The sequence below is a fragment of the Bemisia tabaci genome, chromosome 2, assembly GCF_918797505.1.
Source record: "Bemisia tabaci chromosome 2, PGI_BMITA_v3".
In the NCBI taxonomy this organism is placed as follows: Eukaryota; Metazoa; Arthropoda; class Insecta; order Hemiptera; family Aleyrodidae; genus Bemisia; species Bemisia tabaci.
Window position 1 is genome coordinate 372,559 of NC_092794.1, and position 17,139 is coordinate 389,697.

General features: G+C 39.2%; 1 protein-coding gene across 5 annotated transcripts in view; it reads right to left on the reverse strand.

Moving 5' to 3' along the window:
- The window catches only part of LOC109031989 (uncharacterized), a 65,280-nt gene that overhangs the window by 18,226 nt on the left and 29,915 nt on the right, over positions 1–17,139 (reverse strand). For all 5 annotated transcript variants that reach the window (XM_019043862.2, XM_019043861.2, XM_019043859.2 and 2 more), the window contains 4 exons: positions 14,936–15,126; positions 11,663–11,839; positions 9,578–9,680; positions 6,928–6,984 (listed from right to left, as the gene is read on the reverse strand). In XM_019043862.2, the coding sequence (XP_018899407.2) occupies positions 6,928–6,984; positions 9,578–9,680; positions 11,663–11,839; positions 14,936–15,126 (528 nt within the window). The remainder of the gene's footprint in view (positions 1–6,927; positions 6,985–9,577; positions 9,681–11,662; positions 11,840–14,935; positions 15,127–17,139) is intronic.

Genomic DNA, 17,139 nt, shown 5'->3' on the forward strand with positions numbered 1-17,139 from the left:
ATCAAATTTGATGGGGTGTTGGTTGGTGGTGCTATCGGCAGGCCCGCCACGAGGGGGGGGGGGGGTACTGGGTCCCTGGTACCGGGGCCCCGAAAGGGGCCCGTGCTGCCCGTGAAAAACCACCACGAATTCACATGCAACCCTTGATTCGGAAGAAAAAGTGAAAAATTTACCCTAAAAATTTCGCCAAAGGTGAAAAAATTTTCAAAAACACGCTGGGGTACTGTAGGATTCTTTTTAAATTTTCGAAGAAGTATACTTCTTGGAAAATTTCTATCTATTTTCAAGATTTTCGGTACAGAAGGATATTTTTAGTGACTGCGTTTCATTTTCTTCCGTCGTCTGATGCTAAGAGTCTCCAGTCTGGGCACCCTCGACCTCAAAGGCTCACGGCTCAACTCCCTTGTCATAAACAAACGAAGGGGGAGTCCAGGGGGCCTGGCCCAATTAGAATTGAAAATAGTATCATATGCCCCCCTAGGGTGCGTCAAAAAAAATGAAAGTCTGAAATGTTCCGCTCCCCAGGCGGCAATCGATGACGTTTGGTAAAAAAACATGTTTGCAAAAATTTTGGCCAATTTCAATCATTTTAAATGGTGCCAAAGGTCAATTTTGTGATGAAATTATGATATTTTGGTTTAGACCTCGATTTCGTACAAAAAACTCGATTTTACGCTGAAATCGTGCGTTTACGAGAAAAATGTCAAAGAACTCGACTTGTAGAGGATGAAATTTTACACTAGGAGGACGTCTTTGCAAACCGATAAAAATCAAATTGAACTAGAAAAACTCAACTCGGTATTTACTTTTTTGGTCCTCAGAATTTCCGAGGTCTTACTAAGTAGAGGTTTAAAAGACTCATTTTTCACGAAAATAAGTCGAAAGAGGGTATAAATGAACTGTAGGCAAGTGTTGAGGATGCAAATGTCATCAGAAATTCCTCAGTTTCAAAAAAAAATCCAACTATTTTGCACAATCCTCCAAAAAGTGTACGACTCGAGAAGCAGGATCAAGCTGTAATAGTAGGGGGAAAGTGCGGTTTGACCGGGAAAAATTGCGTAACAAACTTTCCCTATGTAATCGTCATCAGTAGGTCCCCCTGAACAACTTCCTAAAAGTTAAAAATGGCCCGACCCCGGAATATCCCTCAAAAAAGTTAAAATTGAAAATGGCGGCCGTAATAAGAGGGTCCGGGAAATCGGTATTTTAAAATGCTCATTCTGTCTCACCATGTGAGGCAGCATTTCCTATGTAATTTTGGTCGTAGATTTCATAAATGAATTCCGCAAGGCCCCTTCTGAGCTTACGTTTCTCTCGGTAGTCGTATGTTTCCTTTAATTTCCTTTATTAAATACATTTATAACATCTTTAAGTTTCTTGGCCATAAATACATGAAAATAAAGACACTTCACTTTCCTTGTTCCTTCGGTGAATATTTAAAAAAATGCAACCTCCTGCCTTTCACATTTGGCCGCCATCTTTGATTTGGAGCGCCCCCTTTGGCCGGAGGGCCTTGCGGAATTTATTTATGAAATCTACGACCAAAATTACATAGGAAATGCTGCCTCACATGGTGAGACAGAATGAGCATTTTAAAATACCGATTTCCCGGACCCTCTTATTACGGCCGCCATTTTCAATTTTAACTTTTTTGAGGGATATTCCGGGGTCGGGCCATTTTTAACTTTTAGGAAGTTGTTCAGGGGGACCTACTGATGACGATTACATAGGGAAAGTTTGTTACGCAATTTTTCCCGGTCAAACCGCACTTTCCCCCTACTATTACAGCTTGATCCTGCTTCTCGAGTCGTACACTTTTTGGAGGATTGTGCAAAATAGTTGGATTTTTTTTTGAAACTGAGGAATTTCTGATGACATTTGCATCCTCAACACTTGCCTACAGTTCATTTATACCCTCTTTCGACTTATTTTCGTGAAAAATGAGTCTTTTAAACCTCTACTTAGTAAGACCTCGGAAATTCTGAGGACCAAAAAAGTAAATACCGAGTTGAGTTTTTCTAGTTCAATTTGATTTTTATCGGTTTGCAAAGACGTCCTCCTAGTGTAAAATTTCATCCTCTACAAGTCGAGTTCTTTGACATTTTTCTCGTAAACGCACGATTTCAGCGTAAAATCGAGTTTTTTGTACGAAATCGAGGTCTAAACCAAAATATCATAATTTCATCACAAAATTGACCTTTGGCACCATTTAAAATGATTGAAATTGGCCAAAATTTTTGCAAACATGTTTTTTTACCAAACGTCATCGATTGCCGCCTGGGGAGCGGAACATTTCAGACTTTCATTTTTTTTGACGCACCCTAATGCCCCCCCCCCCCCCAAAAAAAATAAAAATTTCCCAGATGTTATGAATGCAACAATTTGCAAGTATTTTGTGCTGAAAGTAGAAAAAAATGCGTAATTATGCCGCAGAAATTGATGGAAAAATTCGTCATGGAAGCTTCAAAATGCGTTCGAATAGATTTATAATACAAAAATTTCTCGGGGGATGCCCCTCGGTCGCCCCCTTTCGTGCTTGGGGCCCGGGCCTTAAGACTGGTACCAGGGCCCGAGATGGGATGTGGCGGGCCTGGCTATTGGATCATTAAATGAGGGGAGTTTTACCAAAATGAAGTACCTTTCTAGGGAAGGGAAGGACGTCAGCAGGCTTTCATGTGACTAAGGGTTCAAAACAAGGATGATGTTTTTCGCCCGCTATAACTAAAATACAAATCTATACTATGACAGTAGTGTCAGCAGCCATGTTCGCAGACAAGCAACTCGTCAATTTTAAAATGGAGGGAGCGGGATGTTTGGGTGTCCCATTTTGGACGATGAAAGAAAAATTTGCAGAAACCAATCGAGATTCTTACCAAAAAGTTTCCTTCTGGTTAGAAAAAAATCACACAAAAATCTTGGGGTCGAGACTAAAGGTTAAGTGGTCCTGCAATTAAGGCACGTAAGTGGGATACACCAGAAAGGAGTTTTTCATATTAACCATTTTTAGCGATGAGAGCACCCTGACGAAGAAATTCATATATTGCTAATTTCATCTCACCCTACAGCGAGTCCCGGAGGCTGATCGGTTAGAATGCTAGACTGCAGAGCACGTTGTTCCGGGTTCGGTGCCCAACAGACCGTAACTTTTTTTAGACTTTATAAACTCCGAATCATGATTCTTGATATCAAAAGGTCCAGAACTCCTTTTTTTTCTCTTTTTTCTCTAAATAAGTGATTTATACAGGCTTAGCGGTTAGGTTAGGTTATCGGCTCTTAAATAAATTAGCGAAATTCTGTTAAATGGACAACTTCAGGTTGAATTAATGTTTTTATTAATTTTTTTTTTTTTTTTTTTTCCGCCTTTAAACATTACGCGCTGTTTTGTGAAGCAATTAATGAATACTCAACACTAAAAGAAGCGTAATAATGAGGATCGTGCGCTGTGCGCACTGCGGACATGGCCTGCCATGCCACACGGCGCGGCGTGGCCGGTGGCACACATGAAATTCTCCCCTGTGCTCTGTCGCATGGGAATTAGTAAAATTAGGAATTCCCGCCAGTGAAGAATGACGGGAATTTCACATTTGGTAGAAAATGTAATTAAACAAGAAATGCTGAATCTTTGTTTGTGTCTACCTCTTTTTTCATGTGATCCGATTTTGGAATGAACGGACGGGATTGACAGTAGGCTGTACATAAGTCGAAGGCATGCTTCTCCCCTATAGACCATTCAAAAGCGACGAAACGCTCCGTTCTACCCATTCGTTTCGTTTTAGTCTCGGCGGGAAGTTTGAAATAAAATGCCGATTTCCATATTCGATGCTTTTTGGTTCAATTGCTCCAAGCCAGGGGGAGATTGATCCAGCTCTATTCAGATTAAGTCACCAAGGCCTGCGAGCCTTAAAGGGCGCAGAGCCAAGCGCCCTCTGAGGGGTTAGGCCGCAAAGCGGCCAGAAGGGACAGCCCCCTAATTCTCAATAAGTCCTTACAGAATGAGAGAAAAATGTGCCAGGATGGGTGTGGCCTTGGCTGATGTTGAAACATTATTCACTCTGTGCTTTGCCAATAACCTGGTGCTGATTGCACGAGACCAAGATGACACAGAGTAAATTAGCTGTAAGCAAGGTGAAGGAGGACCACCATAATGAAGAGGTCAGACGTCCGAAAATCTTAACATTACAATTTTACATTTTTGACACCACCGCTCGCTGACAACACAGATTGTTTACGGTGCATGCACCAAAAATAGACTCCTTGCCTAGTAACTTAACGTACTCCCAAAGAAAGGTATAATATCTGTCATTTTCATTTTCTCAGTTACTTTTAATGTTATACTAAAGACAGGTAATCTTCGGTCACACTCTGAAATTGCATAATCTCATTTAGTGGGGACAAACATTTCAAAACCAACATACAAGACACCCTAAGATTAAGATGCACATGTCTGGCGGCCATCTCCTCACTGCTGAAGGATATTTTGCTGCAGCATTTAAACCGGTGTTCGAAACTCACAGGCGCCAATGCGCCAAATGCGCCTAAGAAATCGGTCATGGCGCCTAAAAAATGAAGGCTCTGCGCCAACCAGGCCCCTAAAAATTGCCCCCTCCCTCAAACACAATTCTAATTTTTCTGTTAGGTAATTTTTTAAAATTTTGACGCACCGCACCGGATTCTAACTTTTCACTAGATGCGTGATGATATAGGGACAAAAAGTCAATTTGGCCCCTAAAAATCGAGCATGATGGGCCACATGGCTCCTGAAACTTGAAGGTGAGTTTCGGACACTGATGTATACTGTCATGCAGCTATTGCAATAAAAATACCACTAAGTAAGAACCAGGAGCAGTTCAAAATCATAGAATTCTTCGAAATCTAGCACTTGCATTCCTCACAGAAAAGCGGCAGCAGAATATAAGCAAGGAAAGATTTAAAATATACTTTTATCAGTATTGTGCAACATTGATGCATTGTTTACGATACTATGTGATATTGCACCTAGCTCCTTTGACAAAATTTTAAAACATAAAATTTTTGAAAATGTTATTGAATTCCTCTGTTCACATTAAAATTTCTATTTTATTCTAATGTTGAGAAAAAAATAAGAGGGAGAAAAATAAGAATTAATGATTCCTCATGTGTAAGACTTACAGAATTTAATGAGTATAAAATAAAATTAAGTACCTAATACTTGAATAAAATTTGTATTTTCTGTGCAGTCCAGAGATAATGTGAAAGTAAAGGGAAAACATTGAAAAGAAGCTGATTTTTGGCATATTGAGTCTTTACGACCCCCCCAAAGAAAGTCCTCATTGACAGTTAGACGGATTCGGTTTTTTTTTTAGGGGGGGGGGGGGGGTAGAGCCCCAAAATTGGTTTTCCGGTCATGACTAGAGAACGGTCCCTCATATCACTACCTATAGTACCATTTTCTGAATAGTGGGGGTGAGAGTTAATTTTTGTTGTGTTCACCAAAGAGTCATGATAAAAAGCCATATTTTAAGAGGAATTTTTTACTTCAGCATGCCTTCTCAGGCAAAGACACGACCTCGTGAATTTTCGAGAGAAGCAAGTTAATAGAAAAAGAGTTGTTTTGCTGCAGCCGCTGAAAGTCTCAAAGAAGCAGGAGTATCACCGGAAGTAATTGTTTTGTGATGGAAAAAACTATTTCTAGGGTTGTTTGGTGCTGCCAAGAAAATCTAGTCCTTAAATCAATTCAGATTCAATTGCTTCATGAAAAATATCATGGGCGCAACAAAAAAAAATCAACTTTCATCCCTGCCACCTACCAAAGAAGCCGCAAAAATACACTCTTTCCGTGTATACCACCAGGCGCAGTCATAACTTGATAACACTTTGCCAGGAGTAAAATGGGGTTGGCACAAAAACCGAAAACTTTCTTCAGTTCAATCAACCCTTGGTCTAGCAGTGGTATGAAACAGAAACTGGAGAATAGGGTCTGGGACTTTGAGGCCACTAGACCCTGGCTGGAGAAAAGAATCTGATCAGACCGTGTAATCCGGAAAATACCGACCAGCACAGGTGGAATCAAAGGCAGTATGCAACCGCCTTAAAAAGTTCATTAAATTCTCTTCAATATTCATGGGTTGTTTTAAATTTACCACTTGAAGGCTAAACTTGCGTAAAATTTTAGTTTCGTATTCAAAATTTTGAGGAATTTTCTCCGAATATCTTAATCCTCTCCCTCCCCCAAATAATAACAAATGAACAACAGATGTTGGCAAACTTTATCTAACTGCCGAGAACCTAATTTGTGTAATTTTTGATAAATTTGTTTAAATTTAGCTGATACTTCTCATAGATCAGTAGGTCAAATTGCAAGAGCAGTTTCTGCCCAGCAGCACAACAGGAGCCAGGGTTTTGACTCTTACCACTATTTTCCCGAGTATTATCATCCCCCTACTTCCCTTTTTTTCATTATTTGAAACCTATAATGATAAGATTATCATGTTAAAAGTAAGCAAAATTTTAAGGCAAAGAGAAGGAACCGACGAGGAGTAAAGATTGAAAGGCGCGGTTACAGTAGGCATAACTTCATGAGTGTCTGAGTTGGAGGAGCAGAGAAGCAAAATTGAGAGTGACAGGCGAGGGCAGCAGAGAAAAGTCAGCATGGACTAAAAAATAAGGAGGCAGGTTGGGCTGCACAATCGTTCAATTCTTGGAAAGAGAATACGAGAAACTTTAGTTCATGCACATAAAGTTGGGAATTTCTCAAAAACCACTTGTTGAATCTCTTCTCACCCTTAAAAGCTAGTGATCCGAATGGCCCACTTAGTAAAATATTGTCATTAGATTTGACTGGACAAGATACCTGATGAGGAACTGTACGTTCTGTTTCAAAATAGAAAAAGAACGTAAAGAATTCAAGAGAGATGAGTTTACAGAGAAATAAGAATAATAAAAACTTACCTAATTTTCCAGTTACAACAGACGATTGTGGGGTCTTCTCATTACTCGGTGCTGGAGCTTTATCATAGAATAAAGATATTATTACGAGGATAAAATTAAAATTACGAGATAGAGGAGGCAGAAGAAATAAATCAACCTTTACAGGTCTACAGCCCATTCAGCTGAAGAAGCAATGTGACTTTAGTCTCTTAAGGTTTGATCGAGTTTCTTCATTTCCAATTCCAGGATATGCCTATTCTAGTAATGACAAGAAGGTTCCAAGATAAGCTCACTTTAGTAAGACATCAAATTAAGATCAAAGAAGTAAAAAATAATTGTTGCAGTCTTGAAAAAGTTTTAATCTTCATTATATAGTTTTTCAGGTATTAAAGGGAAGGATGAAAACAAGAGAAAGAATTACGATTGAAAAATGGACACACGACTGCTTCCTTCTCTGTAGCCTACGAGGAAGGTAAGTATTATCGTAATAATTGACAAGCTGTGAAAGACACACTATTTCAAGACCTACAAATCGCACGATTTTTTAGTGGAAATGGAAGAGATGAAAATTAAAAGCGATCTATCCAAAATAATGGGAAACTTTAATTTTCACTAGGCAAATTAGCAGAAAAAGACCCGTTAGACTCACGCAGTGAATATATAAATGAGGAGCTAGAATCTTGCAAGATTATTTTTTTCTTTCAGGGCAACTCTTCTGGAGGCAACACTCTTTAAGATCCCCTTGGCGATCTTGGCAAAAAAGCGAGAATTTTAGTGCCTCTCAGAAAATATGGAGAATTATTTTTTGAAAGGAGAAAATGTGAATTTTTTTTTTCCAAGAGAATATGTTTGGCCTCCATTATTTCCTTTCAGATGGGAGAGATGAATTATGAATCTACGTGATTCTGTCCCCACATTGTATGACTCAACAAATGGGAATTTGTTACTTTTTTGAAAAGGTACACAATAATCACGATACACATTGGTACTTGAAGCAATCATTAAACGCTCCGATTCGTTCGGATTAAACCAGCCATAAGAAAGAAGCAAACATCAGCTTGGGATTTAAAACGGTGCCTTAAAGCAGTGTTCACTATTTTACATTCGATTTCCTCTTGATATTTTTTATTATTTTCCATGAAACAGATCTCATTCAAAACATGTAAAAGTAGGCCTCTAGGTTAAAATTGTGAGTAATGACTTCCCTATGATCTCCAAAAAGTTTCATTCCATAAAAATTCCAAGACAAATTTTTTGTATTACACATGCATAATAGTAAATCAACATACAATAACTCTAAACATTTTGTCCTAAAAACTCCAAGTTTTGGAAAATGTACCCAATTTTAAAGTTTATTGGGATGACATAAGGCTCTCAACCGCCCCGGCCCCACCGCGGTACAAAATCAGTGGAATTTTCAGTCACGTAATGAAAGTGACTATAATTTAGAAACTTCCGCCTTACAATCATCACGGAAAATTTTTTAAAAAGATAATGCAGGATGTTTCACAAGAGATTGAACTAATGGAGCCCCAAAAAACGTAAAAGTAGACTTAATTTTCCAATAGCCTGGTGAACTTTTTTTCTTTATTTTTGGCTCAAATGACTCAGAGGACCCTACTTTTAGAGTATCATGACCTTTTGGTTGATCATTGAGATTTCATTTGAAAATCATTCACACAAGCCGTGACTGGTTTCTTTTTTTTTTTTTTTTTTTTTTTTTTTTGCAAGCAAGAAATTCAAATTTTGCACAGCCCACGAAGGGTGAAACTGATAATACTTTGGTCAGAGGATTATTCCAATTTTCATTGCAAGAATCATGTTTTACGTAAAATTTTGAAGGGGACACATTCATCAAAATGCTGAAATTTGTACCTTGTAGAGTGGTTTATTGCACAGAACTTATTAAAATTATTTACTGTTTCGGTATGCCTGCTCTCAAATGGGTATAAATAGCTTCCACACCAAGCTCTTCATTTACGCCTCATTTTCAATTGAGCTCATTCAGAAGATGAAGAGTACCTCATGTTCTACTTCGCAGTGATAATGTTTCAGATTATGCCCTTAGTACAACTTTCTGTTTAGAGAAGAATTACTTCCGTCCTTTTTATGATGGATTTGACAATTACACTCATTACCAGAGAACATACTGCATACCCTTTACTTGAATATTGTTGCCAGTTACACTTATTTTACAATAAGTACATCACTCACATTTGATTTGAAGTACAATCTATTATTTAGGCATCTGAAATAAAAAGTTACTACTGACTTTTTTTAAAAAAATAAATACAACTTTTAATGCAAGGAAAGAATGATTTGCATCATTTCACAAACTGCACTTCACTTAAAGCACTCCTGAAAATGAAATGAAAGTTACAACTATTTTGAAAAATATCCAAAGTCTAAAATATTTTTCAAGAGGTAAATAATTTGAAGACCGAAGGAAAAAATAAAAATCCAGCGATATGCCTATCTAAATCAACCAATACATCTCTGTAAGCAATCGATAAATCTATCAATAGACTAATTTCCAAAATAAATTATTTCTTCATCAAATGAAGGCGACAGACAAACCTTTGAAGTCCACACGTCAAGAGAAAAGAAGAAGAAAAAATTACGAGGGATGAAGAGAGCAACAAAAAGAAAAAGAAAAAGTGAACGTTTGTACCTTTTTTCTGCATTAAGGAATGAACTTGATTTACCACTTTTTCCATCTCGTATGTTGTCACCTCCATCAGTATTTGGGTGAGAATTCTTCGAACTTGCAGCATCTGAAAAAAAGTGACAAAATGTATGTCCCACACAAAGCAACTTCCAAGTTTGTTCAGAGGCTTTCCAAATTTAGACAAGGGATTAATCAATTAAGATACTCATCAATCAATATTATAAAGCTGCAAGCACGCCAGAAATTCCCACATCCGCACCTGCACAAGTCACAGCACATAGAGTCAATGGAAGCAGTTGGTCATCGTGCATCATGCATCTTGTTTTTTTCGATGGGGGAATGCTTTCACCCTTCGAATAGAAGTAGTTGCAAATATGATAGGTATTTTTTGCCGTGGAATTAATTTTGTAACATATTATTAGCAAATAACATGTTTCTTTACTATTTGGATGCACTTTTTCATGACGATTGGAACTGAGCTTCGAACTTAATAGCTACTTTGCAGAGGCTATTCACGGTGTTTTTAGCATATGCAGCCATAACCCAGTAGGCAAGATTTTTAGCATAACTTGACTCACAGATATTACCTAAAGGTGGAGGGAGGTTCACTAGAATCGGCCAAAACACAGCTTTTCTAGAGTAACAAAAGGCAGTAGTGCAGAAAAATTGCTCATCAGCATAACTTCAAAGCTTACCAAAGGCTTTCTGTCTTTAAAAATAAATTTTTAAAGCTTGTGCCTTTCAGTTTTGTGAAAAATTACTTATATAATGGATATATTTTTTCCCGATTGTACCATACGTTTTAAGCATGACAGAAATCACTCAGGGGCCCCTATTATATCGGTCATAACTCACATAATATACTACCTTAAGGTGTAATAATTAGTTTTTGGATCAATATCATTTATAAGGCGGCGCTCCCCCCCCCCCCCCCATGCCCTTAGATATCCTAAAACTGCAATGGGTCAGTTGCGCTGATCGCAGAATCATGTTTTGATGCTTGATTCTTGTAAATCAGCTAGAAATAATAGGTCCAAAAAGCAACTCTCTGTGTTCAGTATGAACTGAAACATCACGCTTTCAAAGATTCGGTTTCCGACATCATCCACCGCGGTAGTGACACCCTTGGTTTCTTCCACCCTGCTTTTATGCAAGTTTTACAAGGAATAACCGGTGATAGTATGTGTCGCCCTACCTGATGAAAGCAAGGTGGAAGAAACAAAAATGTCACCGCGTTAAATGACCTCAATAACAGAATTTTTCAAATTGCGATAATTCGGTTGAAACTGATCGTAGAGAGTTGCTGTTTGAACAGATCTCATTATTTTTAGCTGATCCACAAGAATCAAGCATCAGATTTAGTACACGATGCTGAGACCAGCGCAAATGACCCATTGCAAAAGGCACCTCGACAATTTCATCGAAGTACCATTCACAATTGCAGTTTCAGCATATGGGGCATGAGAGACCCTAAAAGTTTTAATAATCCAAAACTTCATACTCACAACTTAAAGCGAGTTAGGGCGCAACAAAATAAGGACTCTGACCGATTTCAATCATGCTTAAAAAGTACTGTAGAATAAAAAAAAGACACAATAAGTAATTTCTCACAGAACCGAGAGGTTCAACCTCTTTCTTTAGAAGGAAAATCCCTTTCGATAAGTAGGTTTCAAAGTTGTGCCGATACGCAACTATTCCACGCTCTTGCGTTATAATTCTCGAAAAAAGCGAGTTTTAGGCCCACTTTGAAGTTAGCAGCCCACTGACCACTAAGGTTGCCGAATTCCTTTCGTTTTTTGGTTCATGTTAATTTGCTTCACACATCTGCTGCAACATTCTAGAACCTTCTTGAATTTATTCGAAATGTTAGAGATTTGGTAGAAAAGAATGTGGTTTCCAAAGCTTTTTACAATCATTCACTTCAAGTGAGTGATGAGGGTTCAGTGGGCATAGCCGCCTGGCTAACCATGAAGGGCGGCGAACTTAAAAAGGCTAAAAATGAGCAATCAATTATTGCTTGTTGGTAACTTCTACACTTAGCCCCGAGGAATACTTCTCAAAAACGAAGGGCATCTCGAGTATACTTACAGTTTCTTCCATTATCTGTTCCTTTGACTTAGCATTTGAAAGAGGCATCCGATCAATGGATGGAAATGCGCGACGATACTTCACAGTAGATGGTCCTTTGAATTTTGGGTTTGGTGTTTTTTCATATGTTTGTGAGGCATCAGCTTCTGCATTTCCATCATCCTCAGAATCGGAATCCTATGACAAAACATTGATAATGACGTAAAAAACGACATAGACTCTATAACCAGAGGATTCTACAGAATTCTATCAAGAAGATTTGTCTACTGGACTTAAGTAGTACGGAAATGAGTACCTGGGCACAATCGATAAATCGATCTTCAATATGTCGATTTTGAATCTTCGAGCTATTGAAATCGACTCACGTATCGATTTTCGCGCTATCGATTTAAACCCACCTATCGGTCTCAAGCTATCGATTTGGACCCAACCTAACCTTATCAAAGTGCTGTGGTATCGAGTGACCTAACCTGAGTACAGTAGTATCCAGTTACTAAACTATCGATCTCGGACCTCACCTCAGCCGAACGATTAAAAAGGTTGGCGAATGACCTGACCTACCTATGGCGGTATCGAGTATCTTGGTGGTATCGAGTGACTTAACCCAAACACGGTGGTGTCGAGTAGCCAACTTATTGATCTTCGACCCATCATTTTACAGCATTGTCTAATGGTGCCAAGAAATATTTAAATTGTTGGTTCGCTTTGGCAACACCGTATTTGATTTAATGGACATCCAACCTAAGTCGGATGGTGACTGAGGAGTGGAGTGGCGTGGCATGCTTTGCAATTTATCGACTGATCTGCGAATTAAACCTATGGAGAAGGATCATTAAACGGGATGTTCGCAACGAACACTTTAAAAAGCGATTCTTAACCACAGCTTGAAACGGCAAAACATCGAAACTCCATTATTGACGCATCGCCACTGGTGATGTAACAGAAGTGTGGTGGTAACGAGTCAGGACAAGATCTGCAGCCTGATTGTTGAAATTTATGTCAGTACGACAAGAATCGAAAATCGATACATTACACGGCGCAGATAGGGTTATGTCTTGTCTTATCTTCCCGACATGGCCAGTTAAAGTTTCAACAATCAGGCTGCAGGAATGCGTACTCTGCCATCTGCGGGTAAAGAGGCAGATACACCTGCAAGCTAGACGCGGTTCTTAAGCGGCGAATAGACCCTCGGCCGTGTTTGGCAATCTTTGTAGCCAATCAGGTTGCAACTCGCAGCCTGTAACTCGTTCACAATGGGATCGGGTCTTTTTCAGGTCAAGACGCACGTGTAGCGCGTACGTGTATCTGGCCCTTAAGTGAAGGTACTGGACAAACGATATGGCAGGAGATTCAAAGGATGCGGGGTAGAGAGCTAGGTCCAATCAATTTAAAAAAATAAAAAAAAAGTGTTTACACCATTTTCGTTATCATCAAATATATCTGATTAACGTCATCCTTCAATGACGTCAACGTTTAAGTAGGTTAGCGTTATCAACCGCAAACATCGATGCCTTCCTCCTCCAAACTAGAAATTGACACTTGAGTCATCTTGAAGCCCCGATCAAGTTTCACAAATGAAAAAAATGTGTATTATGTAATTGTTCCTTATTTCTAAAAATTGAAAGTAACAGCAAAAATATTCTAGTGTGGGAAATGATCTTTGTAGGTTCATGACTGAGATAGGTTTGCTTGCTTATTCCCGTGTGATAACTGTGCCAGCGATGTCTTGAGGTTCTCAGAATTGTTTGTGGTTTCCCCAAGGAGGTAGTATGAAACTGAACATTACTGATATTGATAAGGATGGACAAACTGTGGGATACTTCCAAGGGAGAAGGCTCCATGTTAACTAGAGTAAGGGGGCGGGGGGTGAATCGTGCCTATTGAGTGTACCCACGCACATGAATGTGCTATTAAAATTCCGAGATTTATTACTCGAGTGATTCAGATACCTAATATTTGAGTAAATTTCAATTTCAAAATACAGTTACCTACTTGAGAAAGTTAATTGAAAAAGAGTTAAAGTTATTGTTACAGGCATTACACTGTAAACTTACTTCAAAAGGTAAAATAATTCTGTTTATTTGTTTCAACTACATCATCCCTCTTATGTGTACAGTATGTTTGTATTGATGCTAGCAGCAAGCTTTTCGATACTAAATTTCATCACTCAGCAATCTATCAGATCATATTGAAAATTCATAAAAACGTTACTTTGAGTCATACTCTGGATGAAATAATGAGTTATTCAAGAACCAACCGTGAATGAAGTAGTCAAGCACAAAATATACCAAAATTGGTCTATTTGGCGTGGCATGACTTTAAACTAGCTATTTTGATGACTTTTGAGTTTATTATTCTTTAGAGCATGCAAACATCTAAACTTTTTTCCAACGGACTTTACACCATACTGTAAGGAGCATGGTAAAAAAAAAAGTTGTCGATGAATGCAATGGCATAAGAAATATGTTTATTTCTGCTGAGCACCTAATTTCTTGTTGAAAATAGGGCAACAGGACTTTATTTCAGCACTTCTGTAGCAACTACAGTCTTAAATCACTTTTTTCTTGAGACTACATTTTAAGATCTGTTAATCTTCAAAATGTATTAAAGCTCCTCATTCTTATTTATCAAGGGTTGAAAATTTTTACTTGATAATTGACCGAAGGTCTCTCTAAGATACCAATCCCTGAAAAGTGCTAGTAACTGACTTACTTATCGCATATTTTCTCAATTAATAAGTAGGTATTAGAGTTGGGCCGGGTATCCGGCGATTATCCAACCGCATTGCAGATATCCGACTCTGGCCGGATACGAATTTGGCGGGTATCCGTACCCGGCCGGATAATTACGCTATCTGGTTTTTGGACCCCTCTCCCGGATGGTGCTTTTTAGACCGTGAAAATATCGAGAAATTCCTGGTGATATTTTGCCTTCTTTTGGCGCTTTTCGGCGCATTTTGACTAGTTATGGTAATTGTTCAAATTTTCGAAACTTGTAACCGGACTAAAGTATATTTTTGGATAATAAAAATGATTTTACTACAACACAAAGATAGATCACAGAGGCAGCGTCGATCAGCATATGACATAGATGGCTTCCTCTTCATTCAGTAGACATTTTTAGAATGCGGAAATTTAAGGAGACAGTATTTCTCTTATACATTCTTCATGCAATAGAACGTTACTTCACATTAAGTTGCTTTATTACTAGTTGATTTAACAGGAAATATCAAAAAACGTGTGTGGGAAAAGAAAACTTCATGAAAAGACTTACAAATTTACTTTTCATTAGTATTTTGGGGTCATTAGATTGCTCCAGACAACTTGCTTGTTTTACATTTTCTAGAGCTTGCTTTTGACATTCTTGCTTCAACTGTTCTTGTTCAATTTTTTTCTGCTTTTCTCTTTCCATTTTTTCCAGCCCCTCACGAATCCAAGCGGGTAAACTCCTTCTTTTGGCAGCATCTGAAAATGAGAAAAAATAGGATATTAAAACTGGAAAAAACGTATCGTTGGATTTCATGAATAAGTCATTGCAGAGAACATATATACATAAAGGCCACTTTCCAAGCGCTCTCGGGCACTCAACGACACCCAGCCGCCAAAGTCCCCTATCCTCCTTAAGCCCCTCAGGCAGTTGACACTCCCTCATTTCCTCTAAAACCCCCTGTCACCACCATTTCACTGGGCGTCCCCTTCGTCTCCTCCCAGGAGGAACCCAATTACGCAACTTCACAAGCAGCCTTTTTTCCATCATCATGTTAACATGACCACACCAGACAAGCTGTTTGTTCATGACATCAAATACAATGTCATTTTCGATGCCCATGATCTAACACACTCTATCATTGCAGACCCGATCTCTTTCAGAAATTCCAGCCGACCGTCTCCAGAAATCCATCTTTGTTGCTCTTATCATACCCTGTGTCCGTTTCTTCAGCTGCCAAACTTCACATCCATACATAAGAGTGCTTTTGATTACAACGATGTAAATTCTCCTCTTGTTCTCTTGTAGACCTGCCAGCTATAAAACCAGCATGCTTCTCTGCTTTGTGATCTTCCTCAATCTTTGCTTTCAGTACCTTCCCGGGGTAAACTATGATGCAACTGTTGCAGTTGAGGGCCAATTTTTTAAAGATCTGAATGAAGAAATCACAAAGATGGCGGCTGGCAGAAAAGTAATTGTTATGGGTAAGGTCGGTAGACCTAGGTCAGTCTGTTAGCTAAATGTTCTTTGGAATTTCCCAATCTGGTAACGGATTCCCTGGATTTGTTGTTCCACTACTTTCCCAACGTTTTCGCGATTTGCACTGCCCCGTTGCATAGATCCTCCCTGATCTCCCCTATCTGCTTAAGACCAAAATAATCGCATCAGAAGAACAGCAGGGTGGGACAAGCAAATGGGGGAAATCAGTTGGTAATGCGGACAGCCCTCCCCCCCCCCCCCCGATTCACGAAAGATTATCACACTCAACTTTCCTGACGGACTAATCCAGGTCTATCAACCTTAGTTATGGGTGATATGAACAGCAGAACAGGATGACAAGCTAACTGTGAAGTTGTTGGACCATTCGGGGAGGATGCTGTCAATGATAATGGAGATTGGCTGATCAAAATTTGTACTCAAATGGAGATGAAAATTCTGAATGGTTTTTTCCGGCACAAAGACATTCATAAATATACCTGGGTCCTGCTTACTCTAGGATTGAAATCCATCATCGATTACATGATAGTAAGGCATGCAACTAAATTGAAAGGGCAGCAAGTCCCAGTTTACAAGGGACTTTCTTATGGCAGTGATCATCATTTTCTCAGAGCAAATGTAGCATTCCCCGTTAGGGGCAGAAAGGACAAACAGCCGATGCAGCAACAACAGCAGAGGCAGGGACTGCAAGAAAAAGAAGTGCGGCATAACATTGAAAGTTTGGAGCACCCTGGCGTAGAGGCTCTTTACATGAAACGCTTAGATGCTGGGGGATACGCTGGGGGATAGATCAGCTGGAACCACCAAAGAACAATATCAATTCATTTAAGAATGCATCCTCTCTCCTGCGAAAGAGGCCCTAAGTGTTTACAACACCAGTGAGAAAGACCAGCGCCCGTACTGGTGGGATAGAGAAATAGAAATAACAGAAAGTCGTTCAGAGTTACAAAATAATATCACAGACAACGGAACTTTGAACAACTAGGAAATCCACTTAAAGGACGTAATTAAAGCGGTCAAAGAGCTAAAAAATGGCATAACACCGGGCCTAAGTCGAATTCCTGTTGAGTTGGTCAAAAGTGGGACTTTCAAGCTCTCCGAGTGTCTCAGAAAACAGATGCACCGATACATCAGGGGTGACGAGGTTCCAGGAGAGTGGGAGGAGTCCTGGATCAAGGCCGTCTATAAAAATAAGGGAAGGACGACCGTAACAACTAACACGGGCTCTCCATGACCGGACTCAAAAGACTGCAAAGAACTCGGAGAGAATTCTC